This window comes from Antennarius striatus, chromosome 19, assembly GCF_040054535.1.
Source record: "Antennarius striatus isolate MH-2024 chromosome 19, ASM4005453v1, whole genome shotgun sequence".
Lineage (NCBI taxonomy): Eukaryota > Metazoa > Chordata > Actinopteri > Lophiiformes > Antennariidae > Antennarius > Antennarius striatus.
In genome coordinates this window covers 17,524,456-17,552,110 of record NC_090794.1, presented here as the reverse complement: position 1 = coordinate 17,552,110, position 27,655 = coordinate 17,524,456, and the positions used below count along the sequence as shown (strand labels likewise).

At 42.6% G+C, this 27,655-nt stretch overlaps 3 protein-coding genes across 6 annotated transcripts; 2 read left to right on the top strand and 1 right to left on the bottom strand.

Annotated features, from left to right (window-relative positions):
* The first annotated feature begins 1,474 nt into the window (after positions 1–1,474).
* On the top strand, positions 1,475–14,270 carry katna1 (katanin p60 (ATPase containing) subunit A 1). Of its 3 annotated transcripts, XR_011038944.1 has the most exons (12): positions 1,475–1,555; positions 4,102–4,267; positions 4,358–4,497; positions 5,831–6,008; positions 6,156–6,271; positions 7,763–7,868; positions 7,956–8,114; positions 9,808–9,934; positions 10,030–10,164; positions 11,551–11,677; positions 12,259–12,738; positions 12,782–14,270. XR_011038944.1 is itself a non-coding variant. In XM_068342704.1 (11 exons), the coding sequence occupies exons 2-11, from the start codon at positions 4,106–4,108 to the stop codon at positions 12,455–12,457; spliced, it is 1,449 nt and encodes a 482-aa protein (XP_068198805.1). In that variant the 5' UTR covers positions 1,475–1,555; positions 4,102–4,105; the 3' UTR covers positions 12,458–14,270. The 3 variants fall into 3 exon arrangements, 2 of the variants coding, with proteins under 2 accessions (XP_068198805.1, XP_068198806.1); XM_068342704.1 differs by having other exon boundaries at positions 12,259–14,270; XM_068342705.1 differs by lacking the exon at positions 1,475–1,555 and adding an exon at positions 1,577–1,733 and having other exon boundaries at positions 12,259–14,270.
* On the bottom strand, positions 13,810–19,909 carry ginm1 (glycoprotein integral membrane 1). Of its 2 annotated transcripts, none has more exons than XM_068342707.1 (8): positions 19,737–19,909; positions 19,472–19,543; positions 19,242–19,341; positions 18,354–18,508; positions 17,674–17,833; positions 17,369–17,592; positions 16,045–16,208; positions 13,810–15,948 (listed from the first exon to the last, which is right to left on the bottom strand). In XM_068342707.1, the coding sequence occupies exons 1-8, from the start codon at positions 19,824–19,826 to the stop codon at positions 15,843–15,845; spliced, it is 1,071 nt and encodes a 356-aa protein (XP_068198808.1). In that variant the 5' UTR covers positions 19,827–19,909; the 3' UTR covers positions 13,810–15,842. The 2 variants fall into 2 exon arrangements, with proteins under 2 accessions (XP_068198808.1, XP_068198807.1); XM_068342706.1 differs by having other exon boundaries at positions 17,369–17,598; positions 19,737–19,906.
* A 7-nt stretch (positions 19,910–19,916) lies between these two features.
* Positions 19,917–27,575, top strand: ppil4 (peptidylprolyl isomerase (cyclophilin)-like 4). Its single transcript, XM_068342703.1, has 13 exons — positions 19,917–20,021; positions 20,277–20,344; positions 21,851–21,915; positions 22,003–22,120; positions 22,346–22,488; positions 22,593–22,689; positions 23,211–23,327; positions 23,413–23,537; positions 23,671–23,737; positions 25,789–25,900; positions 26,010–26,106; positions 26,225–26,366; positions 27,212–27,575. The coding sequence occupies exons 1-13, from the start codon at positions 19,952–19,954 to the stop codon at positions 27,398–27,400; spliced, it is 1,410 nt and encodes a 469-aa protein (XP_068198804.1). The 5' UTR covers positions 19,917–19,951; the 3' UTR covers positions 27,401–27,575.
* The last annotated feature ends 80 nt before the right edge of the window (positions 27,576–27,655 follow it).

Sequence of the window (27,655 nt, the reverse complement as noted above, 5' to 3'; positions counted from 1 at the left end):
CCCTATCTCTAAGGGTGCGCCCAGCCACTCTACAGAGGAAACTCATTTCAGCCTTTCGGTCATGACCCAAAGCTCATGACCATAAGAGAGAGTATCGACTGCATCACTACGGACGCTGCACCGATCTGTCTGTCAGTCTCACGTTCTATCCTTTCCTCATTTGTGAACAAGATACTTAAACTCCTTCACTTGGGGCAAAGACTCTCCACAGACCTGGAGAGGCTACACCACCCTTTTCTGGTCCAGAACTCAGAGGTGCTGATCCTCATCCCACTCACGCCACACTCAGCTGCAAACAGTTCCAGTGCACGCTGAAGGCCCAGGTTTAAGGAGACCAGCAGGACAACATCGTCTGCAAAAAGCAGACATGGAATCCTCTGGTTCCCAAACTGGACTCCCTCTAGATCCTGGCTGCTCCAAGAAATTCTGTCCATAAAGATTATGAACAGAACCGGTGATAGAGGGCAGTCCTGCTGAAGTCCAACATGCACCGGGTCTGACTTACTGCCAGCAATGCAAACCAAGCTCTGGCTTTGGTCATTCAGGGACCAGACAGCCCTCAGCAAAGGGCCCCAAACCCCATACTCCCCAAGCACTCCCCACAAGATACCACGAGGGACGTGGTCGAATGCCTTCTCCAGATCCACAAACACATGTGGACTGGTTGGGCAAACTCCCATGAACCCTCGAGCACTGGATGGAGATAGCAGAACTGGTCCAGTGTTCTGCAACCAGGATGAAAATCGCACTGTTCCTCCCGAATCCGCTATTTGACCATAGGTCTAATCCACCTCTCCAGTACCCTGGAATAGACTTTCCCTGGGAGGCTGAGGAGTGTGATCCCCCTATAGTTGGAAAACACCCTCCGGTCCCCCTTTTTGAAAAGAGGGACCACCGGCCCGGTCTGCCAATCCAGAGGTACCGCCCCCGACTGCCATGTGATGTTAGAGACGTGTCCACCTTGACAGTCCCTGCTCATCCAGAGACTTAAATCTGATTATGACGAAGTCAGTGCCTCACCAGCCGTGAACGTCAGCACACGTCACTGGTTAAACACCATACACGTCTTCCACATACGCGATAGCGCAAAAAACTATCTTATTATTTACGGTAAGTTAAACATTTCTGAACCCTCCCCATACTGCTATTAAACCACCTTCTATCTGTATTACCTTTTCCCACACTCTGATAGACTGTTTAGAGAACTTTTGTGTCTCACATAAGATTCACGCAAAGGAACGCACTTCCGGATGCCGTCAACCAATAGAATGCGCGTACGGTATCACGTGACTGCCTGCCAAACATCCGCAACGAGGAGAAGTTGCGGACGTTGATGCGTGAATGCACGAGGGCGCACTGTATGCCTGACAGTCTCTCGTGTAGTTCCACGAGTGACCTGGTGGGGGCAGCAGCGGCCTCTGCTTCCTTCGCAGTCCGGCTCGTTTCACCAGAAGAAGACCGCGGAGCTCGATTGGCTGTCTGGCGTCCAGAGCCGTGACAGCGGAACTGGTCGCCGCCACAGCTGGGGGTGTTTCTGCGTGTGTTCATCAGAAAAGTTGAGTATAAAACAAATTTAAAGCCTTTTGTACTTGAAACCAAATCTGATTAATCCTGAATGTTTATCAAACGGTCAAACTCTGAAGACACGTCGCCGCTGATCCCGGAGAGGAGAAAACACCTGGTTTGAAAGTCAAAGTAGAGAAAAGTCTCCACGTCCTGACAGATCAGTAATGGTAATGCTGTTGTCGGCTGTAATAATCCTTCCTTAGTTCATCTCCTGTGTCTTATTGGGACACATGTCCTATCAGTAGGACAAGGCTGCCTAGCGAAATAACAACATTAGCTAACTGATCGGTGATCAATCCGTCCGGAGTGATCAATTCTTATATATTAGTAACTTCATTCCAGCTCTGTTCCAACAACAGTGAGATTTTTAGTCGCCTTTATGCTACAAATAGAACAGATTAATGATAATAATTAGATATATTCTACCGTACAATTCAGAAATAAATGTAGCTTTAAATACTTAACAGCCAAGGAACTGCATAATCCAAGTGCTAAAAAGTAGCTGGAATAGAAATCTGATATTGAATCATGATTCAATCATGAAACATAAGATCATAAGTCTGGATAAATCAAAATATAGTATTTCAGTCGAGCACAGCATGTATGAAAGGGAAATGACACCAAAACAGTCCAGAAAGGCTTTGCAGGACGCCAATGATGTTCGAAGTTAATACAAAAAATAACGTGGAGCAACATGTATGGATATTTATTTGAGTATGCACTTACACATATACATTCAGGGAATAATTGTGTAATTGTGGCAGAATTGCAGAAGCCACTCCAACAGATGTGGATGGCTGACGTGAGATCCAGACAGGCTCAGCGTCTCCTTTGATGATCATAAATCAATAGATTTGAGCCGCACATTACAGCTTTTAACACCTGCATCCTCCTCCTCTTTTGTGTATGGAAGCAGCTCCATTATTTGTTTGCTATTCAATATAATTTCAAGCTATTTACCGATTTATCATCATAAAATGGTCAGGGAGCACCAACCTCCATCAGGGCAGCTCAGTGGGGAACCATTAGGATAGCAACCCTAAAAGTAATTGCCTTGTTTTCAGCCATAAGGAGCGGATTTATTATCTTATCAGAAGACATGAGGGAACTCCAGATCTTTGAACCAGAATTTTTTGCCAACCCATTCGTACCGAACAGAAAATGTATTACCGTTCCACCCAAGAACTGACGTTCCTGAACCGGTTAGAAATAAAAAAAACATAGTTCCCAAACCGGTGAATAACGTTCCTTGTAAATATATATAGGTAGGTAGCTTTAGGACATTAAAATTGGCAATTAAGGCAATAAGTTTACATGCAGTAGATATGTGCTTACAGTAAGCAGGACAACAGCCCTGATGTAGTTACTAAACAGGATGGAGAATCAGAGGAAGATGGAAAAGTTGCGGCATTTTATGCAACGAATTTTCAAAGCTTCAAAGTCTCAAAGTTTCAGAGCTAGTCTGGGAAACTCTGCTCTGAAACTGTCTGCAGCCAATGAGTTCATGTCTAAATCAAGCATGTTGTTTAGATGGACAGACTAACAACAAATAGGAATATAATCCAGATTGGGAGATTGTCCTTTTTTCCTTGACTGTTGGTGATCTGCCTCAACTTCCCTCCGCTCTCATCATCACACATTGAGAGAATGACAGGAAGGGAAGCATGAGGTCAGATAATTTTGTTCGAGAATGGAAAAAAAAGGTATTAACCGGTTATAATTACTTTGAATAACCAATTCTGTTTCAGAGCATTAAAAAATAAAGTTTTTGGTTTTGTTTTTGTTCCATGAAGCGGTTCAAAGCCCTGGGGAATACTCCGCTATGATTTCTAAATCAATTTTAGTTTTTGTCTGAAATCATTTTATTGACATGCATTGAAATCTATTGGTTAGTATCTCATCTTAATGCACATAAAAATTTGAATTATCATTAACATGAAAATATTCCTGTAGTATGCCCTGTAAGGATAACCGAATACAAACAGTAATCCATCTGTTAGCACTGTAACCATGTTTACCATCTATCTATCCATCTGTCTGTCTATCTCTATCTCTATCTCTATCTCTATCTCTATCTCTATCTCTATCTTTCTCATCTCACCATCTCACTTTCTAAAGTGATGAGATGAGACAGAACGTTTTTAATCTCGAGGTAAATTCTGTTTCCAGTTTGCTCCAAAGAGTTCCATGAAAAAGAAATAAGACATTCAAAAAATATAAATATATGAACTTAATAGAAGAGAATGAGAAAACAATTGCAACAACACAAGGAAATTACAAAGTAAGTCAAAATAGGTGAAAAATAGTTAGAGTGTCGAGTGCTGGCCAGGAAGTGTTACACATGGTGATGAATGATCCAGTAATGGAGGACTGAACCTGACCAAATGAATGAACATCAGTGTGATGGAGTTTGTCTGCTGTTCTTAGCATCTGACTGGCCTCGATATGAAACACCATTCAAATACATACCATATGTATCATGTCAAACTTGGCTGCGGTAAACCCCGTGCTAACTCTCTGTCCGTGTTTCCATAGCAACATGAGTTTACGGGAGATCAGTGAGAACGTGAGACTGGCCCGTGAATATGCCCTCCTGGGAAACTACAGCTCAGCCAGCGTTCTCTACAAGGGGGTGCTCGAACAAATCAAGAAGTACACGTACGCCATGCGGGACAGCAGCGTTCAGCAGAGATGGCAGCAGGTAAATGTGGATTCATATTACAAACACGATGAATCCCAACAGATGATGACAGAAAAGAGTCAGTTTCCTCTTCTTCTGTCTGTGTCTCAGTTGTGGCAAGAAATAAACGAAGAGAGTCGACAAGTTCAGGATATAATGTCGACTCTGGAGAACTTTCAGCTGGACACGACCCCTGCTAAACCTGCTAACCATGACGGCTGTGACGTGCTGCCCGTACACATGGAGCTCAGGTATCTACTCCTCACTGTTTTCAGTTTCAAGAGAAACAGCTTCGCGTAGCTTTTAGGATCAACACTCCATCTGGTTCACTATTCACCCTTGTTGTACACAGATGTGTGGTTTGTAGGCGGTGCGAGCAGATTGTCTGTGAACAACCTCCTTGATGTAGTCATGTGACCTGGGATTAGCAACCCTGAGTCCCCAATGTGAGCCTGTTTTGTTCCTGCTCTGACCCCTAGAAGAGGGGCACACTGCCTCTTTGTTTTACTCCTGATTAGCAGGTTTGTTGCTTTAATTTCACCAGGTGGAAACATATATTGTGAGACATATGGTCATATCACAGAATGTCGATGGAGATAATATATTTTACTGACTAAAGATATGCATACGCTCTGAAAAATTCTTTTTTTAAAATTATAAAGTAAATGAAAGCGCTCTGATGAATACTCAACGGTTCATGGGTGTGTGTTCATGAGTAGATAAGCTACCCGGTCTGACACTGAGTGAGCTCTCACCTCAGGTGTTTTCACTCCAGTACTTTTAAAGCAGGTTTACGTTTGATAGTAACAACAGCTCAGTGTAGGCCGATATCCAGCCCTCCATTCAGCAGTGAGGTCTCAAGACATGAACCCATGTCTGAAGAAAAATAACCTCCAGGAAAACATTTCCCCCAGGCTTCAGAACTCACCACAGTGATGGAACTACCCCAAATAAAGTAATCAACGACTTCAGAATTAATCAGACAAAAACAAGTTTTCTCTTTGGCTGCTTTGTTCATCATAGAAGAACATTTGAGACAGCTGAACATGACGTAAAAATCAAACATCTCTAGAACACGTTAGCCTAGTTTTAGTTGTCCTGTACTTGCTTTCTGTTAAATCTATGAGAGCCTTTAGATTCTTCCTCTTAATACACAGTTAGAAACAGGCAGTTAAAGCTATGAAGCCCCTTGATCACAGCTAGAAGACATCTGCTGCTGGTTTATTCACACAAACGGTCAAAAGAAAATGGTGATTGAGGTCTTTAATCCGTCCATCAGCTAAAATTTGCCCTTAATAGATAGATATACTTTATTTATCCCAAACTGGGAAATTTAGAGTTGCAATTTAATGTGATCAGATTTTCATTTTCCTTTCTGCTAAAGTTTGCGTGTGTTTGATATTCCTGTACTTATGTTATTTCTGGCTGTTTAAACACACTTTTGTTAAGAAGCAGACAGTTCTTTTAAAATAGTTAGTATACAAACAAAATTAATTATATCATAATTATCCCTCACTAGTCCTGTTGCGTGAATGAAACCACAAACAGTCATTCAAACAGTCTCGCGTTCCTCTTCTCGTTCAGACAGTCTCCTGTTCCAGTGAGACGATCTGCCAGAGACAGCAAACCTGCTAACAACCGCCTGAGCGTGTCTGTGAGGGCTCCGCAGAGACACTCGCCTCGCGGGGCCAACGGGGACAGAAACAAACCCCCCAAGAGCAAAGACAGAAAGGAGGCTGCTGCTAAATCAAAGGACGATAAGGTGAGCAGCTTGTTGGCGTCACATGAACACGGTCTTTGTTTACCTGGAGGTGTTTCTTTATTTGTTTGTTGGATTTGACTTTTTTGCTGGGGGAACTCAGACCCCCACACACATTTAGAATCCTACCATTTTGCGTCTACCTTCCAGAATAAAGCAGACTTCCAGGACAAAGAAGTGAAGAAGTTCGATGGGACCGGATACGACAAAGACCTTGTGGAAGCTCTAGAGAGAGACATTATTTCTCAGAATCCTAACGTCAAGTGGTGAGTGCCATCATAATGATAATGATAATAATGATGATAGTAACAATAATTATTATAATTATCATTATTATTGTCATTATTATTATCATTATTATAATTATAATACAGGGTCCTAAAGTTAAGCACTCCATGTAAAAACTGGTGCTGCTCTGTCTGATTTGGTTTGACACAACACTAAGTACTGTATACAGAAGTTTTTTAAAGCGTAATTACATTAAAAAATCACGACTTACAATAAATGCACCACAATATAATTCCTTAAATACCTGGAAGAATTAAAATATACCATTAAATAGCCAGAGGGAGCTGCATTGTGTTTTTGTAGATCTGGAGAAAGCTGATGACAGGGTGTCCAGAGAGGAACTGTGGTATTGTATGAGGAAGTCTGGAGTGGCAGAGAAGTATGTTAGAGCGGTGCAGGACATGTATGAGGACTGTAAGACAGTGGTGAGGTGTGTGTAGGTGTGACAGAGGAGTTCAAGGTGGAGGTGGGACTGCATCAGGGATCAGCTCTGAGCCCCTTCTTGTTGCTATGGTGATGGACAGGCTGACAGACGAGGTTAGACAGGAATCTCCATGGACTATGATGTTTGCAGATGACATATTGATCCGCAGTGAGAGCAGGGAACAGGTGGAGGAGAAGCTAGAGGTGGAGGTTTGTCCTGGAAAGGAGAGGAATGAAGGTTAGCCGCAGTAAGACAGAGTACATGTGTGTGAATGAGAGGGACCCAAGTGGAAGAGTGAGGCTACAGGGAGAAGAGATCAAGAAGGTGGAGGATTTGAAGTACTTAGGGTCAACAGTCCAGAGCAATGGAGAGTGTGGAAAAGAGGTGAAGAAGCGTGTACAGGCAGGATGGAACGGGTGGAGGAAAGTGTCAGGTGTGATGTGTGATAGAAGAGTTTCAGCTAAAATGAAAGGAAAGGTGTACAAAACTGTGGTGAGACCAGCGATGTTGTTTGGTCTAGAGACAGTGTCCCTGAGGAAAAGACAGGAGACAGAGCTGGAGGTAGCAGAGATGAAGATGCTGAGGTTCTCTCTGGGAGTGACCAGGATGGATAGGATCAGGAATGAGTCCATCAGAGGGACAGCACATGTTAGAGGTTCTGGAGATAAAGTCAGAGAGGCCAGACTGAGATGGTTTGGACATGTCCAGAGGAGAGATAGTGAATATATTGGTAGAAGGATGCTGAGTTCTGAACTGCCAGGCAGGAGGCCTAGAGGAAGACCAAAGAGGAGGTTTATGGATGTAGTGAAAGAAGACATGAAGGTAGTTGGTGTGAGAGAAGAGGATGCAGAAGACAGGGTTAGATGGAGGACACTGATCGGCTGTGGAGACCCCTGAAGGGAAAAGCCCAAAGGAGAAGAAGAAGAAGATTAAATAGAGTTGTGGTAGAAACACACACACTGATATTCAGATTCTACATGTCTGTAGTTTGTGAGTTTCTTTGAGTGGTCTCCAGCTATGACCTCTGACCTGTCTGTTTCCATAGGGACAACATCGCAGACCTGGAAGACGCAAAAAAACTTCTGAAGGAAGCCGTGGTGTTGCCGATGTGGATGCCAGCGTTTTTTAAAGGCATTCGGAGACCATGGAAGGTGCTGGTTGAGTCAGAGTTGGGGTTTGGTGTGGTTTGTGTGTCTCATATTTTAATATTTATACCTGTAAACATATTTCACCTTCAGGGGGTGCTTATGGTTGGTCCTCCAGGCACAGGAAAAACACTTCTAGCCAAAGCAGTCGCTACTGAGTGCAGAACCACGTTCTTCAACGTCTCCTCGTCTACTCTCACTTCCAAGTACAGGGGGGAGTCAGAGAAACTGGTTCGCCTTCTCTTTGAAATGGTCAGAAAACAGTCACCCCCCCCCACACACACACACACATGTCTGGTTCCTGTCCAGAGTCACAGCAGCCACTAACAAGCTGTTGGAGCATCAGGTTTAATCCTCTCATCGGTCTGACAGTGTTGTTCACTCCGTGGGTCACATTCTTTCACCCACTTTTCTTTCAAATGTAACAGGATGTCAATATATTCGCTTTTTGTTGTTCTTTAATAGATCATATAGATTTAAATAGATTTTTGATCAAAGTTGTGATCAACAAAGTGTACATCACAGGTGATCAGTTTTATTTGATAAGGAAAAGCTGTTGATATCACACAGTATCGTTCTACTGTACATGTTTTATCTAGAGTGAACCATTCTGAGAAAAATTTTTTACTGATTGACTCTTATGTATACTGTATGTATTACTTTTATTAAGAGGTCATACAGACATACTAAGGAGTTTTAATCTAATTTAATCCAGCATACAAATTAAAGAATGAATAACGGATCTTTATGATGCCCGTTTGATCGACTACTACTACTACTTCTGGTCACAAGGGCACTAGTTTTGCAAAAAGTTTGACGTCTGTAAACAGATGGGGTGATCCACATCGGAGGGAGTTTATGTCGTTTTTGAAGACCAGGAAAAACGGCTGCTTCATATGGAGCTGGAGAGAATTTTTAATGGTTCTTTTCATAAACAAAGATGAAGTGGGGAAGTGTTTATTTGTTCGTAATTCAGACTGATAGCCAGTGGGTCTTAAGGGTTTGCTGCTTTGCATACTTTTGGTTGCCTTCATGACCTCTACATCATCATCCTCTAGTTTAGAAAAACCAACATTTGATGTCTGGTTTCTACTCTGTTGTCACTGACTTGGATCCCTCTGCTCCACTGTCGGCTGCTCAACCAGACAGGGTAGCTGGAGGCCCCTCGTAACTCTTTATTTCATTCTTTATTTCACTCATTTGAAGTAAAAAAATATTCTCGTTCATTCCCTGGATCTGCACCTTTGGATGCAAGCGAAAGCAAAACCACCTTGGTATGGACCCCTCACAGACAACACCCTCATAAACGACACCACTGTCAGTGTTTCCACTAAACAAACAGAGGTCACACTGCTTGGTTAGCATGAAGTGAAACAGAGCTGAAGGAAACGGGTGAAGAAAGGGGAGCTGAATAGTTCCTGGAGTTAACAGACACTAAACAGAGTGGAGCATCTGACCATTTTGAGACAATTGTTCTTTGTCCCCGTGTCACTGTAGCCAGGTAACATTAGCCATCAAGTTTTTCTTGCAAGTTTTTTTTTTTCCATTTCTGCCTTTATTGTCAAAGACCTGCTATCATTGTTTCTTAAAGGTGAACAGAACAGAGGCATTTTCAGATGCTTTATGTATTCCATAGCCACCACGGCTAGCTGCTTTTTAAATTTCCCCCGTTGTGCGTTGCATCCACAAGTCCTCTTACTTGTTTTTCCTTCCTACGAAACCTCTTTGTTGACATTTCTTCTTCGGCCCCCGTCAGCTCAGAGGCTAAATGAGTGTTTACAGTGAGACGCTATGAAGCCACAGCTTCTACAGGCTTCACAGAAGACAAACAGTGATCTGTATGCCTTACCCTTTGGATGGGAAATTCTAGTTTGCATGAAAATTATGTTCTACATAGATCTGAATTAAGCATTTACATTCAGTCATTTTAAAAATTACTTTACAGGCACGTTTTTACGCTCCTACGACCATCTTTATTGATGAGATTGACTCCATGTGCAGCCGCAGAGGAACCTCAGAGGAACATGAGGCCAGCAGGAGAGTGAAGGCAGAGCTGCTGGTGCAGATGGATGGTATGATGTTCAATGTGTGTGTGTGTTTAAATATAATCCCAGATTGAAGAGTACATTTTCTGAATGCGTCTTCCATCTTTGTGACTGTGGTGTAGGTGTTGGTGGAGCATCAGAGAGTGATGACCCGTCCAAGATGGTGATGGTGCTGGCTGCCACTAACTTCCCGTGGGACATTGATGAGGCTCTGAGGAGACGACTGGAGAAAAGGATCTACATCCCTTTGCCTTCAAGTACAGACATGTTTCACTGTTTGACAGCGTACAACTTTACCTTTCTACAGAGGTTCAGGCAGAAGGACTTCAGATTATTGGCAGCGTTATGTCGGGTTGTAACGGATTAACATGCCAATGAGGCCCTGGGCTTTGCTGCTGCGTTTCCACCGACCCTCACATTCCATACATTCTGTACCCAGTCGTCTTCAGGTACAGAGAGCTGACATACTCTCTGCATCTATAGATTTAGCTGTGGGCACCAGTAACCAGCCTCTAGGTATGCTGGGATACGTCCTGGGTATAGTTTGATTTGGCATCGCTTCCTGGTTATTGTGGCGCAGTCCCCTTAGAAACGGCTGCAGCTGGAATTGTGCAAAAGGTGTTGTGCTCCTTGAACAGTCAATAGTCAACCTGAGGGATGGAATAAATACAGGTTGTAGTTGTCAGTTAACCTACCAACCATTTTTAAATAATGTTTCTTCAAACTTGTGATGCAGAGCATCAAACACACTTTCATACAATGTTTTATTTCTTCTAGTCCATTGCTGCAGTTTAACTTCGATCAAGCTCGCATTTCCAATCACAGCTAGCTATTTAGGAGCAACAGGATAACCAATCAGCTCAGCTGCAAAAGAAGTTTCTGTTAGGAACTTAAATATTCAGTATTTATCTGTACCTTATGTTTGAAAATCAATACTTTATGACAAATGAAGCAGGTATTTAGTAAAGTCCACAGAGTTTAAAGTCTTCCTGTATACAGAATGTATACTCCATTCAGCATTACATCATTATGACATGACATCACATCTGTATGACATGACATGACATTACCATAACATGACTTATATTTCTATGACATGACATTACATCACCATGATATGACATTACATCTCCATGACATGACACTACATCTGTATGACATGACATGACATTATCATACATGACATTAAATCTCTTTGACATGACATGACATAACCATGACATGACATGACATCACCATGACATGACATCACCATATGACATTACATCTCCATGACATTTTATCTTAATGACATGACATTACATCTCCATGACATCACATCACCAGGACATGACATGACATCACCAGGACAACACATGACATCGCCATGACATGACATGACATTTCTATGACGTGAAACTACATCTGTATGACATGACACTACATCTGTATGACATAACATTACATCACCATGACGTGACATTACATCACTATGACATGACACTACATCTGTATGGCATGACATTACATCACCATTATGACATTACATCACCATGACATGACAGGACATCTCCATGACGTTACATCTCTATGACATGACATGACATCTCCATGATATGACATCTCTATGACACGACATTACATCTCCATGTCCATGCTTGCAGCCAGGGGGCGTGTTGAGCTGCTCAGGATCAACCTGACGGAGCTGGAGCTGGCCAGCGACGTGGACCTGGACAAGATTGCAGAGCAGTTGGAGGGCTACTCCGGAGCCGACATCACCAACGTGTGCAGGTCAGCTGCCCCCGCTTCTCTGCTGTTCTCACCACATTCACACACACTTCGTTTCAGTCAGTGTCATCGTCATGTTGTAGTTTAGTTGTTTTCACTGTTCTGTCCTTGTGTGTGTATACATACCTGGCCTAGGAAGCTGATGGCCATTGACTACATCCTCAGCAACACGGATGGCTGTAGTCTTAGGGATGTATTGAAGTGCAACTTTGTGGTTCATTTGCAAGCAACGTGGATCAACCTAAGAGTTGATCTTTGTCACTGTCAGTCCTTTCATATCAGCTCGGTATGTCTGCGGTGTGTTGCTCTTGACTGTATTTTATTGTGAAATAAAGCAAAGAAAAAAGTTACGCACACGATGTTCAATTTGCTGCCATCCACCAAAAGCACCTTTCAGGAATAGCAGCGGGTGTTTGTGTTATGTTACATTCAGTATAGCTATATTTCCTCACTAAAGGTACAGAACATGCCTTCTGAACGGGTTAGACTTTGGTAGTTTATTGATGAATTGTTTAGTAGTCCTTACATGTATATAAAATCTGTGCTGGAGCTGAAGGTTGGGCTGTTGTTTTGGGGTGCTGCAGGGACGCCTCCCTGATGGCCATGAGGCGAAGAATCGAGGGTCTGACACCAGAGGAGATCCGGAACATTTCCCGGGATGAGATGCACATGCCCACCACTATGGATGACTTTGAGTCGGCGTTAAAGAAAGTCTCTAAATCCGTGTCTGCAGCTGACCTGGAAAAGTATGAAAAGTGGATCGAAGAGTTTGGATCGTGCTGAAAACCAACAGCATCCTGGTCGTCTTAACGCCTAACGGGTGACGATAGTGAGTTGTGCTGTTGGCTGTGTGCTTGTGAGGATGGTTCTGTGTATTTAGCTCAGTTCTGCAGGTAAAGTAGGTTCACTACTCTGCATATATATGCAATGTAAATTGACACACCTATTTTTTACCTATTGCAGATTGTTAGTAATGCTAATCCAAAAAGGTGGCTAGATGTCTGATACCTTCACAGGTTTAACTGTGGAGAAGGTTTAACCTCCACAGTGGAGGTTTAACTGATGTTTAACTTGCAAAGTTTAACCTCCACAGGTTTAACTGTGGAGGTTAAACTTGAGAAGGTTTAGAGAGACTGAGGACACTCCAGCTCGTAGTCACTCTCCAGGGTCGCGTCAATCAAATGTTACTCCTTTGTTTTGTTTTTGTATTTTTTAATTCACTTGGATTTACAGGACCCTCGTGTTTCTTTCACCTTGTTGAATGTAAATTCTGTACACAACACTAATAATGTATTTCTATAAATAAAGTGGTTGATGATGGATGAACATGAACTCACGTAGTTTAGATGAAATGTGTCTGCTGAGTTGCTGAACCAGAGATGCTGATGACACATTTCTGTGGATGTCCTGTGGAGGTTTTAGGAAATGATCATATTTTGACCTCTTGTATGTCTCAAGGAAAATCATTGAGTTCAACAAGAATAGGTGTCCGCCGCCTTTGACTACCATGAAAATGGCGTCTTTATATCACCTGTTACTAAAGTACTTCTGCATCGTAATGAATCAGTTACAACTAACCCCACGGAGGCTAGTTGATGATCAGAAACGAGGGTCGGCAAACCTTTATGAAAATGAAATAACTTCTATTATTATTATCTGAATTCTGATATTTTACGAAGGGTTTCTGATGAAACGTAGCTGCAACCTGTCGTCTGTATTTGAAGACAAACTAATGAGCAGATGTTTCCAAATTCTGGTTTTACTGATGCCCGGTTTGAAATGTGTCATCTCATTTTTATTTTAGACTCTGAGAAGAATCGTTTATTGTACGACGTTCGTGTTGTTCTGTTCTGTTTATCACACGGAAACAGGAAGTACAAACATTTTTAGCCTTAAGCCGTGCTGACAAAACCATAATTTGAAAACGCACTTAAATGACCCAGTGGAAACTGCTTGCAAACCACTGTAGGTCTAGGTAACGGTGTGCACCGTACTCTCTGCTCCAGACCATAATGTTCCATGTTTCAGGCTTTCTGCCAAGTCACATTTCATAATACTACTGCAAATAAATACATAATAAATACACACAGTGGTGTTTCAATCTACATAACCACAATAAAGAGAAACAAAGCCTGTTGATATGGAAAGCATTTAATGACCAAGACTTCAGCCCCAAACACAGTTCAGCTGTAATTAATACAATATATGCACACAAAATAGTAACCAATTGATCTGCCTTTTAAACAAGGAGAGTAATAAAATCATTTTTGTTGTATTCAGCAACGCGTCTGAATTCGGAGCGGACCGACTGTTGGTCTGACCGGCGGATCTTTGAAATGAAGTCTGTCAGGACTCTGAGGCTCGTTCGTGTGCAGCTGAAGCTGTTTTTTGTCATCATGCATCTTCCTAGTTTTAACAGGTTGTCTCTTAGAACAGCAAACTGCATTCACTAGCTAATCTACACATGCACCTTTTGCTGTGGCAGTAAATCATGCATTCTGCAGAGTGAGTGAGCACTGATACAGCTGCTCATGGTGCACAAGCTGGTGTTTTAAGGGTGTCTGCTAAAAGCATGAGGAAGTTTAAGAAAACATCACAAACATATACACTGTGACCAATAATCACTTTGGTCCCTTACACATAGCGCAATGAACCAACCAGTGACACTGGTTCATCTTTCCAGTCTCTTCAGTCATGATGAGAAAAAAACAAAAGAAAACTCAAGTTCTCAAGTGCAGATGATTTCCTTTCACAACAAGTTGATTTAGCGGTAATCACACACTATTATTTACTTCAGTATTTACTGCCATAGTATTAACCTTGTAGACTTATAGAGTGCATAGACAATCTGAACTAACTCATTTACACACACTTCATTATTAGAAATAGCAAACCGCACACCAACCAAATCAAATCAATAATTAGAAAACCTTTAACAGAATCCTAAAACATGAGAGACACTGCAAACAAAGACGATCAATAGACTGTTTGACCTCAGCGATGGGCGGCAGGCCTGATGAGCTCTTTCTAGATGTGTATTCATTTAAAGACACACAGATGTGTGTTTCCAGATCCAGTATTGCTTCATCAGAGCTGTTCTACATGAGATTGAAATCTAATGGCTGTTCCTTCATTTACGTGATTTCCCCCTTCATGTAGATGGATATACTGACTGAAGTGGTTTCGCCGCGTTGCTCTTATTGAGCCTGCTTCACATTTGTCTTTCATTGGGGTAGAGGGTATTTAAAAAAAACAGTGTGAGAATGCTGATCTGTACAGAAGTGCTACATAAAGTAACCCTCAAGTGCTCAGTTTGTTCATATTCATTAGTTAAACCTAGCTCAACACAAACATTACATAAGGTGCATTTCAAAGCTGTCCTCAAACTCCTGATCATCAATCAATGATCTTTATCACTTTTCTGAGGTTTTCTTTTTTTAGAACTGAGACTTTTGACATTTTAACTTTAATCCAGGTTAGTTTAAACAAAGTATCCAATTTATTCCACTTATTTTTGCATTTCCAGGCAATCTGATAGTGAGTCAGCCATCTAGGGTGTCACTGTGTCCAGACATGGAATCTGTTACACGATCTGTTTTATTGTTTAACGTACAAAATAAAAGCAATGAAGCCGTCTCCATCTCTTCCAGGCCTGACAGCCTGGAAGACGTTGATGTGTTTAATCAATCTCATCACCGAAATCTCAATGAATCCTCTGCAGTCTGAGCTTCTATGTTCTGAGGTTTCTGCGTCGGATTGATGAGGAAACTGAATGAAATCATTTTTAAAGTTTTCATGATCGAAAACAAACTTTAAAACTGAAACACACCTCAACATATAAATATAAGACATTCTATAAGCCCTGTTCCTGTGACAAGTCTGAGATAGTTCAGGCATTCATTTCAATGTGTACTGAAACTGAACTGATAATTAATTGAAAAGTCCAATAAAATCACATCAGTCCTGAAAACCTGATTGGCTCGATGCTGCTGGACACACCGCTGGCCTGAAGAGCTCAGAACTATCAATCACCCATTGTCTAGTGGTTTACAAATCAAAATATCAGTTAACGGCAAACCCAGGTCATGATGAAAACAAGCAAAACAACCAAGATCGATGAACAAATAGGAACAAACTGAGAATAAAAGGCTGATAAGTCAATCCTCATTCAAGGCTTCTTCTCTTCTTCCACGGCTTCTACCTCGATGTTCTCCAGCAGCATGTGTTTCTCCTCCTCCGGCATCAGAGTGGCAGCGTTCAGGTGGAAAATGTGCCTGGATGAAAAGACTGCAGTTTAGCATTCTGAAAATAATCAGGTGGAGATTCCAGCAGACATCTGCTCAGTCACAAACCCCCTGAGACAAACTCACTTGTGTTCACAAGATGGAAAGAAAATGTCCAAGATCTTGACGATGACCGCTGACCCGACAACGCCGATCACGACCACCCACATCACCAGGAAGAACAGGGGGAGGGACTCTGCGCTGAAGCGCCTCAGACGCTCCCGTGCTTCGTCCACCCAGCGACACATGGCCTGATGGGAGGATGGACACGGAGTAACCAACAGGTTTTGATCACATATACATACATGGACAGTGTGTGTGTATATATACACTGTATATATACATATATATATATATATCACTGATTCTGCCTTATTAAAATCGACCAAACAGCAACACAACGCCTGCTCGTTTTTCAGGCTGCAGTGAGAGAGGAGTTAGTTAGACCCTTCAGAGCAAGAAGAAACTGTCGCTCATGCTTGGAGAGTCCTGATGGGTTCTCTGTCTGTTAAAGTGCTGTGAAATGTCTGCTGATGTGATGAAGCGCTCTACAAATAAAGGATTGATTGTCACCATGTCTCTGAATAAGATGCAAAAGTTGGAGTAAAAGTAACAATGAGTGCTGTCTTGCATAAAAAACAGTTAATGAAGAAAAAGAGACAGATATTACTACAAATATTACTACAGATATTACTGCAATCTGTGTGGAGAAGGTTTTGTCAGCGTGGTTCAGTGTCCACAAGAGAATAAATGAATTAAAGGCAAAGAAAACTATTGAGTGAAAAGCAAAAGTGAAAAAAACAAAAAACTGTATAACATCTTTCTTTCTAAAACTTTTTTAATGACCACCAGGCTTGAACATTTTGACAAAACTAATAAATAATTTCTCTTTTTTTCTTTTTACTTTAACGTTGATGTTATTAATAAAAACATTAAAACGAACAGTGTTTAGTTGTCATATTGTACTGTTGGCCAAACTCATTCCTTCCGTACGCTTTTACCGTTTGTTCTGTTCTTACTTTTGGGATGCATAAACATCATGTTGGGATGCACACATTTTTCTTGAAGCGCATTCCAGAGATGCACTACTTTCTTGAGGTAAAATGAATTCTTTATATATACACACACAAACAAACAAACACACATATACAGTACACTCACAGTCGGTTCTGATAAATGTATTGATTTTATGTATGTATTGATTCGAGGAAACTTTTAAAAAGAAAACAATTGTCCTAATTTTCCAAAATCAGCAGCAACTAAACAGGATTTTAGTCATTCTCCCCTCAGGTCTGACAAACTTGTTATTAATTTTCTGACTCCTCCTAGTCTTCCGTCAGAAACACCACCTGGTGACAGCTCTCCACCTGAGACGCTGCCTCCTGTGTCATGAAGCTGATTTCACACTCACAGAATACGATGAAACAAACTCATTGGGTGGAGTCTGCATCTGAATCTGATCCGGCTGGCTCGGCTCTCCTTCATCAAACTCCTCACTGTGTCTGATTTCGTACAGGAGGTCGGGGTCCATACGCAGGGGCGTCTCTGGGAGTTTACCAGGAGCAGCGATCTCCTCCTGAGTGGTCTCTGTGTGCTTCAGGGGGTACTGGCTGGTGGTCTGGGACATCAGCTGTTCTTCATCTCATTGAAAAAAAACCACACTTGATTGTACAGCTTAAGAGGATCTACAAAATAGAAAAAATGAACACAAATTACCTTTTCTGGGGTTTGGGGGATCTGTGACAACGACGTCGTTCTCCCTGGGAACCCTGGAGATCTCGCTGTGCACGATGGGGTAGATGTTGGTGAACTGAGCCAGTTTCTGGAAGTCTGGGCTCATCAGTATTTTCACCTCACACATGTCAGGCTGCTGAACCTGAATAATAGAAACCCAGATATCAGGAAATCAATCACCAGCACTACTATTCCAAACCTTACTTTAACCATTATTACAGGTATTAAAAACTGCGTGCTTTTGCGGTTGAAGAGGCCGACAGTATGGGATGTACGTCATTTGATAGCAAAGGATCAATTTTTCATTTAAATGACTTTAAATGACACATTCAAGTCATGGAGCTTTTGAGGAAAGATCCCAAACTTTACAAAAAACTGCTATTTTTCCATCACTTGTATGGAATTTGTCATTTATTAACCATAAAATCAAAGATATCAGCTCACAGACATATAAGACATTTACAGAAGTTATAACTCACAGTTTGAGGCTGACTGGTAAAGTTAGGGTTGGAGGGTTTCTTTGGGTACATTTTTTCCAGTTATGATGATCAAACTTCTTAAAAGTAAACATATACAGTATTTGTGTGGTGTGAGACAGCTTCCTTCTTGCCTTAAATTACTAAAACTCACAAGACACTCAAGAGAACATGAAGTTTCCAGACCTCTTTGCCCTCCATCTCGATGACTTCGCTGAAGACCTGCAGAGCCACCACCTCCTCCGAGTCGCTGTACAACCGGTTCTGGCTCACCATCACCCGGGTGACGATGGACACCAGGTCCCCCGACTCAAAGTCACTGCTTCCATTGATGCGGTCCACTGCAAAACAAATTCAGGGTTTGTGTAAATGTGCAGGAATGTTTTCAGAGTTTACACACCCACACCCTATGCCTAGGAATCCATTATTCACACAACAAGAACTTCATTTTAACATCAAGGAAGGTATTCTTCACGTAAAATGACAAAATTAACTTTTTCTAATTTTAAATCAGTAAAATTTGTCTGTCTTTGTGGGGAACAATTATGGAAGACAGGAAATCCCACCCCCACTTCAGCAACTACAGCACAATCTGGACAGGAAGTTCTATCTGGCCTATCTGCCACTCTCTCTCTGTCTCTCTCTTTTCCCTGCCCTGTCTCTATTAAGAGTATTTCTTTTCCACCCAACAGGTTAAGGAGGATGACCGCCCTCCAGAGTCTGGGTCCTGCCCAGAGTTTCTTCCTCAATGAGGGACTTTTTCCCCGTCGCTGTCGCTTATTCTTGCTCTTGAGAGTTCTGTTGGGTTCCACCGCGACTAACCTATTTGAGATATGAAAGGATGGCGGCGCTCGCACACGCAGCTGCTCCTCTAACCCGCTAGAGCGGTTCTTTGGCGTTCTGAGAGCACTGTGATTTCATCTGCGCTGTATGTCGTGCATATATGGTACATTTGACAATAAAGTTGACTATGAACAATGAACTTTCCAGTTCCATGCACACGTTCATTAGGTAAATAATGTGTTTATTGTGGTTGCTGTGGTTACGGTCCAACAAACACTCAGCACCACTCACACAGGAGAGCCTGGCAGCTGAACCTGGTGACCCCGGACAGCTCCACCGGGATGTCGTTGACCAGGACCTGCTCCTCTCCCACCGATATGTTCAAGTTGATCTGAAAGAAGACACAACACAACCATCAGCCGACACACACACACACACACACACACACACACACACACACACACACACACACACACACACACACCCTCCACCGTCACCACCTGGATGTGATCAAACCATACCTGCAAGCTGTTGGAATCCTGCAGCTGTGTATCAGCCAGTGTCCCCGCTGTGACATTAATCAGGATGTTTTCCTGTGTAAATTTAAAGGATATATATGACTCCATTATTTATGTGACATAATGAAGTGTTTACTGCTGTGGATGTAAATAAACGTCAGTGACACACTCCTGACCACCGCGTCCGGAGCTCAGATGGTGGGTCAGCTAACGCTGGGCTAGCTTCACCGGATAAAGTGCGGTCCTCCGGCGGGGTTGCGGCTCTCACCGTGTTCAGCTGCTTCGGCGGCGGCTCGGTGCTCGTTACCGACGCGAAAAGACAAAACAAAACACTAACAGCTAATCCGCTGGTTCCCATTTTGAGTTCGTTAGTTCCAGCAGCAGACAGACGGCAACAACAACAACATCGCGGTGAAGCGTCTTCTGCGCATGCGCGGGATTTCCGGGCCTCTGATCTCGTCTCGCGATACCCGGGACGTCATCATGGCGGTGCTGCTTGAAACGACGCTGGGTGATATCGTCATTGATTTGTTTACAGAAGAACGGCCTAAAAGTAAGAAACTACACCTGTTTTCACATTAAGGCGGTCAGGTTAATGTACTTATAAATAGCCGAGTTAGCTACCGACGTGCTCAGTCACAGAATAAGTGGCTGCTAGCTAAAACCGTTAGCTTGCTGGCGTCACGTTGGTTTCCCCCGCCTGTCCGCCGGGGAGCAGTTGTTGTGAACCCCCATACAGCTGCTCTTATGCAGCATGCAGTCATCACACTGTCGGCCTAACTAACCTTTGTGCTCTATCCTTTTGCAGGTTGCTTGAACTTTCTGAAATTATGCAAGATAAAGTACTACAACTACTGCCTCATCCACAGCGTGCAGGTACAACCGGAGCCTGGCTGTCATGTTCCCCCAGAGCAGCCTGACCCGGCCGGCCGGAGGATGGCGGCAGAGACCGGCTTCAGAGCTCTCTTCTGTCACCTCAGACCGCTTTACGGACTGGAGTTACACTGTCATTACTTTTGCTGGGTTATTTTTCACTCAGTATATTTCCTGGGCCTCTGATCTGTGGAGGAAATGTAGTTTTAGATGTACTGTAGATACTGAACAGAGTACTGACAGTACATGTGTGTGAATGAGAGGGACCCAAGTGGAAGAGTGAGGTTACAGGGAGAAGAGATCAAGAAGGGGGAGGATTTGAAGTACTTAGGCTCAACAGTCCAGAGCAATGGAGAGTGTGGAAAAGAGGTGAAGAAGCGTGTCCAGGCAGGATGGAACGGGTGGAGGAAAGTGTCAGGTGTGATGTGTGATAGAAGAGTTTCAGCTAAAATGAAAGGAAAGGTGTACAAAACTGTGGTGAGACCAGCGATGTTGTTTGGTCTAGAGACAGTGTCCCTGAGGAAAAGACAGGAGACAGAGCTGGAGGTAGCAGAGATGAAGATGCTGAGGTTCTCTCTGGGAGTGACCAGGAAGGATAGGATCAGGAATGAGTACATCAGAGGGACAGCACATGTTAGAGGTTCTGGAGATAAAGTCAGAGAGGCCAGACTGAGATGGTTTGGACATGTCCAGAGGAGAGATAGTGAATATATTGGTAGAAGGATGCTGAGTTCTGAACTGCCAGGCAGGAGGCCTAGAGGAAGACCAAAGAGGAGGTTTATGGATGTAGTGAAAGAGGACATGAAGGTAGTTGGTGTGAGAGAAGAGGATGAGAAGACAGGGTTAGATGGAGGACACTGATTGGCTGTGGAGACCCCTGAAGGGAAAAGCCCAAAGGAAAAGGAGAAGACAAACTGAAAGCACCCATTCACAAACTTTATTGGACATGACATCAAATAACACAAATCTAGCAATGCAAAGAAAGTGGACAAATTCCTGGATATGCATCAAAATCTAAACCTTGGTGGCCCATACACATTTGTGAAAATCTGCATCTTAGTGTTTATGTAATCAATCTAGCAAACAGAAGACTTGAGTGAAAACAAGGAAAAAATAAGCGACTTGAGAACTCCAGCTGTAAAAACCAAGGCTTTAACACGACTCATTGCAGCTCGAGCATGTATTCTGTCGGGGGCGTATATAACATACAGGTTTTTGACTCGAGCTCAGTTGTAGCAAGATATGGTAGTAATGATGTTCCATACCTCAGTGATGGAAAAACAAGACCACGAGGTTTATAATGTGTGACATAGGTAAACCACAATGACACATTTGAAAACTAAATAAAGAAGTGAGAAGGAATCAGACTTTGTGTGTATGTGTGTGTGTGTGTGTGTGTGTGTGTGTGTGTGCGTGCGTGCGCGTGCGTGCGTGTACACATTAAATAAGACTCATGTCTTTTCAGTGAACTCTGTAAGATGTGTTTTGAAATGTTTGTTTCCTTTTCAGAGAGACTTCATTGTGCAGACTGGAGATCCCACTGGAACTGGCCGTGGTGGAGAATCTATCTATAGGTCAGTCATGTTCATCACTCCACTTTCATGTTGACACCTCAAATGAAGGTATGGTTACCGATGTTCTCTCGTGTGTTTGGCAATTAGCAAACTCTATGGGGACCAAGCACGCTTTTTTGATATAGAGAAAACTCCACGCATCAAACACAGGAAGATGGGGACGGTGTCCATGGTTAACAATGGAAATAATCAGCATGGTTCCCAAGTGAGTAAAATGTAGATTCTTAGTGTTGTTTAAATTGTTCATTGCAAAATGTTTCTAGACTAGACACAACAGGAAAAAAAAAAGATTTTTTAGATAAAGTGTTTTGAAGGTTTCAGTCTTCAGCAAAGCCGAGAGAAGTTCTGTATAGAAATTCATCTAAAAATCACTCATGATCTGACTTATGATCTGACACTATGTGTAATCTGTTATCATTTTTATTCCCAGTTCCTTATTACCACCAGTGAGAACTTGGACTACCTTGATGGTGTCCATACTGTTTTTGGGGAGGTGACAGAAGGCATGGATGTTTTGACCAAAATAAATGAGACTTTTGTGGACAAGGACTTCGTCCCCTTTCAGGATATCAGGTAAACTCAGACCAACGTGGTCGTCGTCTAGGTTTATTGTTTCTCAGTACAATTAGGGGCAAAGAGTTTTACAGCTGTTCCAAGAGCATTTATTTGTGGCGCAGGATTAACCACACTGTGATCCTGGAGGACCCCTTTGACGACCCACCTGACCTGCCGGTGCCTGATCGGTCCCCTGAGCCCACCAAAGAGCAGCTCGATGTGAGTGCTTTTAATTCAAAGATAATTTGAAATTGATTATAATGTACCTGTTATTTTATGTGTTTAAACACCTTTTCAAAAAAGAGAAACTATTGGTTACTCTGTCAGACATGTTTGTTTTTATATCAATATTTCTTACTTCATTGCTTTCTTGATCATCAGAATGAATCCATTTGTATAATAATTGATTACTAAAGCACCAAAAGCAATTAATCTTCCTCATTAAACAATTTAATATTTTCAATCTTTTGCAACCCAGTTGTTATTCACCATCACAACCTCTTGGTGTCGATAGGAATTGTTTTTTATGGCCGAACATTCTGCAGTGAATATGGATAAAATGATTCTTTATTGTTACCTAAAGGCTGAGTGAAGGATCCAGTCTTAACTTTGATCACTGTGTGTTTTATCGGTATGGTTTGACGTATTCCAGTTGCTCCATTGTGTTTCTAAGCATACAGGCTCTAGAAACGTTGTAGGATGTCTGTATAACGGCAGCTGTTTCTACCTCTGGTGTTCAGAGTGGCAGAATCGGAGCAGATGAGGTGATTGATGATGCAGAGGGAAAAGGAGCTGAGGAGGTGGAGGAGAGGTTGAACGAGAAGGAAGCCAAGACACGGGCCATCCTGCTGGAGATGGTGAGATGAAACATCTGCTCCGTGTCTCCTGAAGATCCTCAGAGGCAGTTTGGTGCTCCTACACATCCCCATGTCATTCCTTCAGGTGGGGGATCTCCCTGACGCAGACATGAAGCCTCCAGAGAACGTGCTGTTTGTCTGCAAACTCAACCCGGTGACCACAGACGAGGACCTGGAAATTATATTTTCTCGTTTTGGGACCATAAAAAGGTGACAACCCACTTTTCATGATGCCAGGTTGTTTTCTGTGTGTATTAGGAGATTTGTGTCCACAGACAAACTGTGTGCTAATGTTTGACTTTGTCGGTGTGATTAAAAATGTCTTCTGTTATTTTGTGTACAGCTGTGAGATCATCAGAGACTGGAAATCTGGAGATTCCCTCTGTTACGCTTTTATTGAGTTTGAAAAGGTGAGAACGTAAAACCTCCAGCAGTCTAATGTGTACAAAGGTACTACACCCGGTACTACACCTGGTACTACACCCGATGCTACACCCAGTACTACACCTGATACTACACGCGGTACTACACCTGGTGGTACACCCGTATATTTGAAGGTGTGGACCTTACTCCTTTTATTTCTGAGAGATGAGAGAATATTAATTATTTGAAGTATTCATACCAGGAACTGTTTGTAGGAAGGAAGTAAAAATGTTTGCTAACGTGTGTGATGTTTTTCTTAAATGTGTTCATCCGTCCATCTGAACCATAAGTGACATCACGCTGAGGTTACCTGGTTGGTTACCTGGTTACCAGCAGTCTCCTGATGCTGTCTTTTAGCTGAGCTAAGCTAAACCCATCTTGATTTCAGTCACACACACACACACACACACACACACACACACACACACACACACACACACGTGATTAATGTGGTTCTCCTTATATGTGTGTTACACTATGTTTACCAGGTTTCTCATAAACCTGGTAAATAATATGTTACTATTACACTGACAGTTAGGAGACCACGCTAACACAGTTATCAAGATTGTTTATTTCAAATGTTGGACAGTCTTTAGTCAACAATGTGTATCTTTATTGAAAATGAGATTTATTGAAAGGACCCTGCATTTTTTAATAAGTGGAAGTCGTCAGCTGTATTGTTTGTTCTTCATGTGAAGACCTGATAATCATTTAATGGGTTGCAGGAGTAGTCGTGTATTTTTATAGAGATGTGAAAGGTCTATAAATAGTCTGTTTGCCAGCTTGTAAAGTTTGGTGTTGTGGAATTAACTCAAGCGTACGGCTGCTGTTGATCACTTCTGGCTGTTTGAGGGGAACTTCCCGGTGGGCAGGAATTTATGCTTTGAGTTCAGTCAGGGATGTCATGTGTTCATCATTTGTGTTGGACATCCTGGAATCCTTTGGTATTTGAGGAGGTAAAGTCATTTCACTGTTGGCTGGAAGTCCCTCAGTAGTGGTCCCCAACCCCCGGGTCGTGGGCCGCTACGGGGCCACACAGAAAGAATCCACAACACATTTCTGTTTTATTTCTGATCGGATTCTGAACGATGTTTTGTTTTAAATGAGAGGATTCTCTACTGCACATCTGTCTGAGTCACTGTTGATGCTTGTTAAGATGCTTGCCTCGGTCACATGACTACCTTCTTAAAGGAGCCGCTAACACAGAATACATTACTGCTGAGTTGACACTCCCAAGCTAGAAAAACCTACAAAAACAAAGGTTTGTGTTATCTAACAAGGCGCTGCCGATAAAGTTGAAACTAATGGATTCACGTTAAGAGAAAAACAGTTTTTATGCTGGTTGTGTCATTTTATGTTGTTGTATTTATCCACCACACCTCAAAGGCCGGTCTGTAAAAATATCGGCTAACGTCAAACCGGTCTGCTAGAGCACCTTTAACAAGAATGAAACGGGGCACTACATATAAAGGTGATGGAGGTGGATGGTTCTGGCAAGATTGTCTTAGGCCAGTGGTTCTTAACCTTGTTGGAAGTACCGAACTCTGCCTGTTTCATATGCTCAGTCGAACACTTCCGAACCGAACACTTCTTTAGTAAAAAAAAATTATTTTATTATAAATCCACTACTGAGTGCGCAAAATACCATGTAGCACAAGTAGGCTAATCGATGTAGCGTCACGTGATCACCTGCAGCCAGTGATGGCTAAGGGGGGCGTGTCATCATGAATTGACACGATGTGTCAAACGTACACAGTGATTCGTGTGTGTTCGGCCGAACCCCTGAGAGCGACTCACGGAACCCCTAGGGTTCGATCGAGCCCAGGTTAAGAACCACTGTCTTAGGCAAAATAAGACCCTACCTCTACCAGCGACATCCAATAATAGTCAGGATGAAAATAACAAAGTTGTAACTGCAACTTAAATTCATAATTGAAGTATTTGTCAGGTTACACACGAAGTAAAGAAGAGTTTGAAGAGAACTAAAACAATTTACTTGTGTCTCCATTCAAGTGTCTTATCTTTGTTGTCTCCCCAGCAAGAAGATTGTGAAAAAGCCTATTTCAAAATGGACAATGTGCTCATCGATGATCGTCGCATCCACGTAGACTTCAGCCAGTCAGTAGCAAAGATCAGGTGGAGAGGGAAAGGTAGATTCATGATGAATCTGTAGTTAAACTACTTTCTATGTGAAGGTGTCCCTCTGACTGACACCGTGTCGTGAGCAGAGCTCTTCCTCATGGCCTGTTTGTCTTCCAGGTGGAAAGTACACTAAAGAGGACTTCAAGGCCTACGAAAAGGATGTGGAAAACCGATCCAAACTGGCTCTCAAGGATCAGATGAAACCAAAACAAGAGTATCCTTCCTGCTTCATGTCATCAGTCTGCTGAATTGACCTCAGCTGCATTGTTTTGGCAAACTTTGTAGGATAAACCTTTTAAAGTTGCTGGAGATTTTCATAACTTTCCCCAAAGTTCCAAGTATGACCTGCTGATGGAGGAGGAGGAAGAGGAGGCCACAAGTCATCAGCGCTCTGAGAAGAAACACAAAGATAAGAGACATCATCATCATCATCATTCAGATGACGAGGACGGCAGGAAGTCCAAAAAGCACAAGGTAGTTCATGTTAGTAGTACATGAAGTCAACATCGAAACAAAAGTCTTTGTAATGTTTTAACCAGCACCAGTACCAGCACTGGCACACAGATTTTACCTCTAGAAACGACATGTGCAACCTTTTGAGCTCGCTAACTGAGAACCTGTCGGTCACATGAGGTTAACAGGGCCGAGGTGGGTTTGGGGTTTTCCCTCCTGGGATGAAATAGCACCGTTTTTAGGACATAAAGGTAGAAGATAAAGAATTTTTAACTTGAAAGTAATTTAAGAAAAACTTCATTCATTCTACAGCAGAACCAGCAGATTTTTATATTAGTCACAAATTCCTGATTAAATAACTTTATTTGACAAAGCCTGCAATTTGAGCAATTTCACACTCATCGTCTCGCTTTTTGTCTGTCATGTATAAATATTATTTTAGCCCAGTGTGTTTTAGAGGCAGAGGTGGAGTCCTTTGACCTTAAAAAAGGGTCTCCAGCCAGAAGAACTGGAAATGCCAAACTGCTCTTGTGTACAGATGAGACACCTGAGATGTTTGACAAGCCCTGCGTTCGTTATCCTTCCTGAAAGAAGCTCAACGTCTTCTTCCAGGAACGTCTGTGTTTACATGCTAGACGTGTCCTGATGAGACGTCGTGTTGTTCAGGCCGCTGATGCTGACCTGGTACTTTTAGAAGCTGTGTACCAGTTTGTGCTTCATTAAAGAGCGGGTACGGTTTCTAGCACTGATTGCATGAGTTGCTCTATGACTTTAACTATATACTGATTTTGCTGCTCTTATTTCTTTCAAAGCTAGTGCGTTGATCTATGACACTCACACCTTTGCCTCTCGTGTGGTCTTCTCAGGACAGCGAGGAGTCTCGGCGAGACCGGAAAACAGGACGCCAGCGCTCCCGATCCCGCTCCAGTTCCCGCTCCAGAGAGAGGGAGCACAAACACAGCAAGTCACGGAATAAACACGAGAAGGATCACGGCCACAGGGAGCGCAGCCACCACAAGAAGTCCAAGGATAAAGACAGGAGTCGACACAGATGAGGAGCCACAGGAACAGGAAGTGTGTCCAGCATGAAAGATTCACCCACACAAACTGTTTTGTTTTTTTATAGTCATGTTGAAATGAAGCAGGTGGAAATCAGGTTCTTGTCACGTTGTGAAGAGCAAAAGTATGTGAGAAATGTTTTGATATATACATTAAAAAAGTTCAAACTGACGGCTGTGAGTTCCACACAGGTGTTTGGGTTCTGTCGTGTGTGCAGTGTGGCTCCTGCTCCTGCTCCTGCTCCTGTCTAA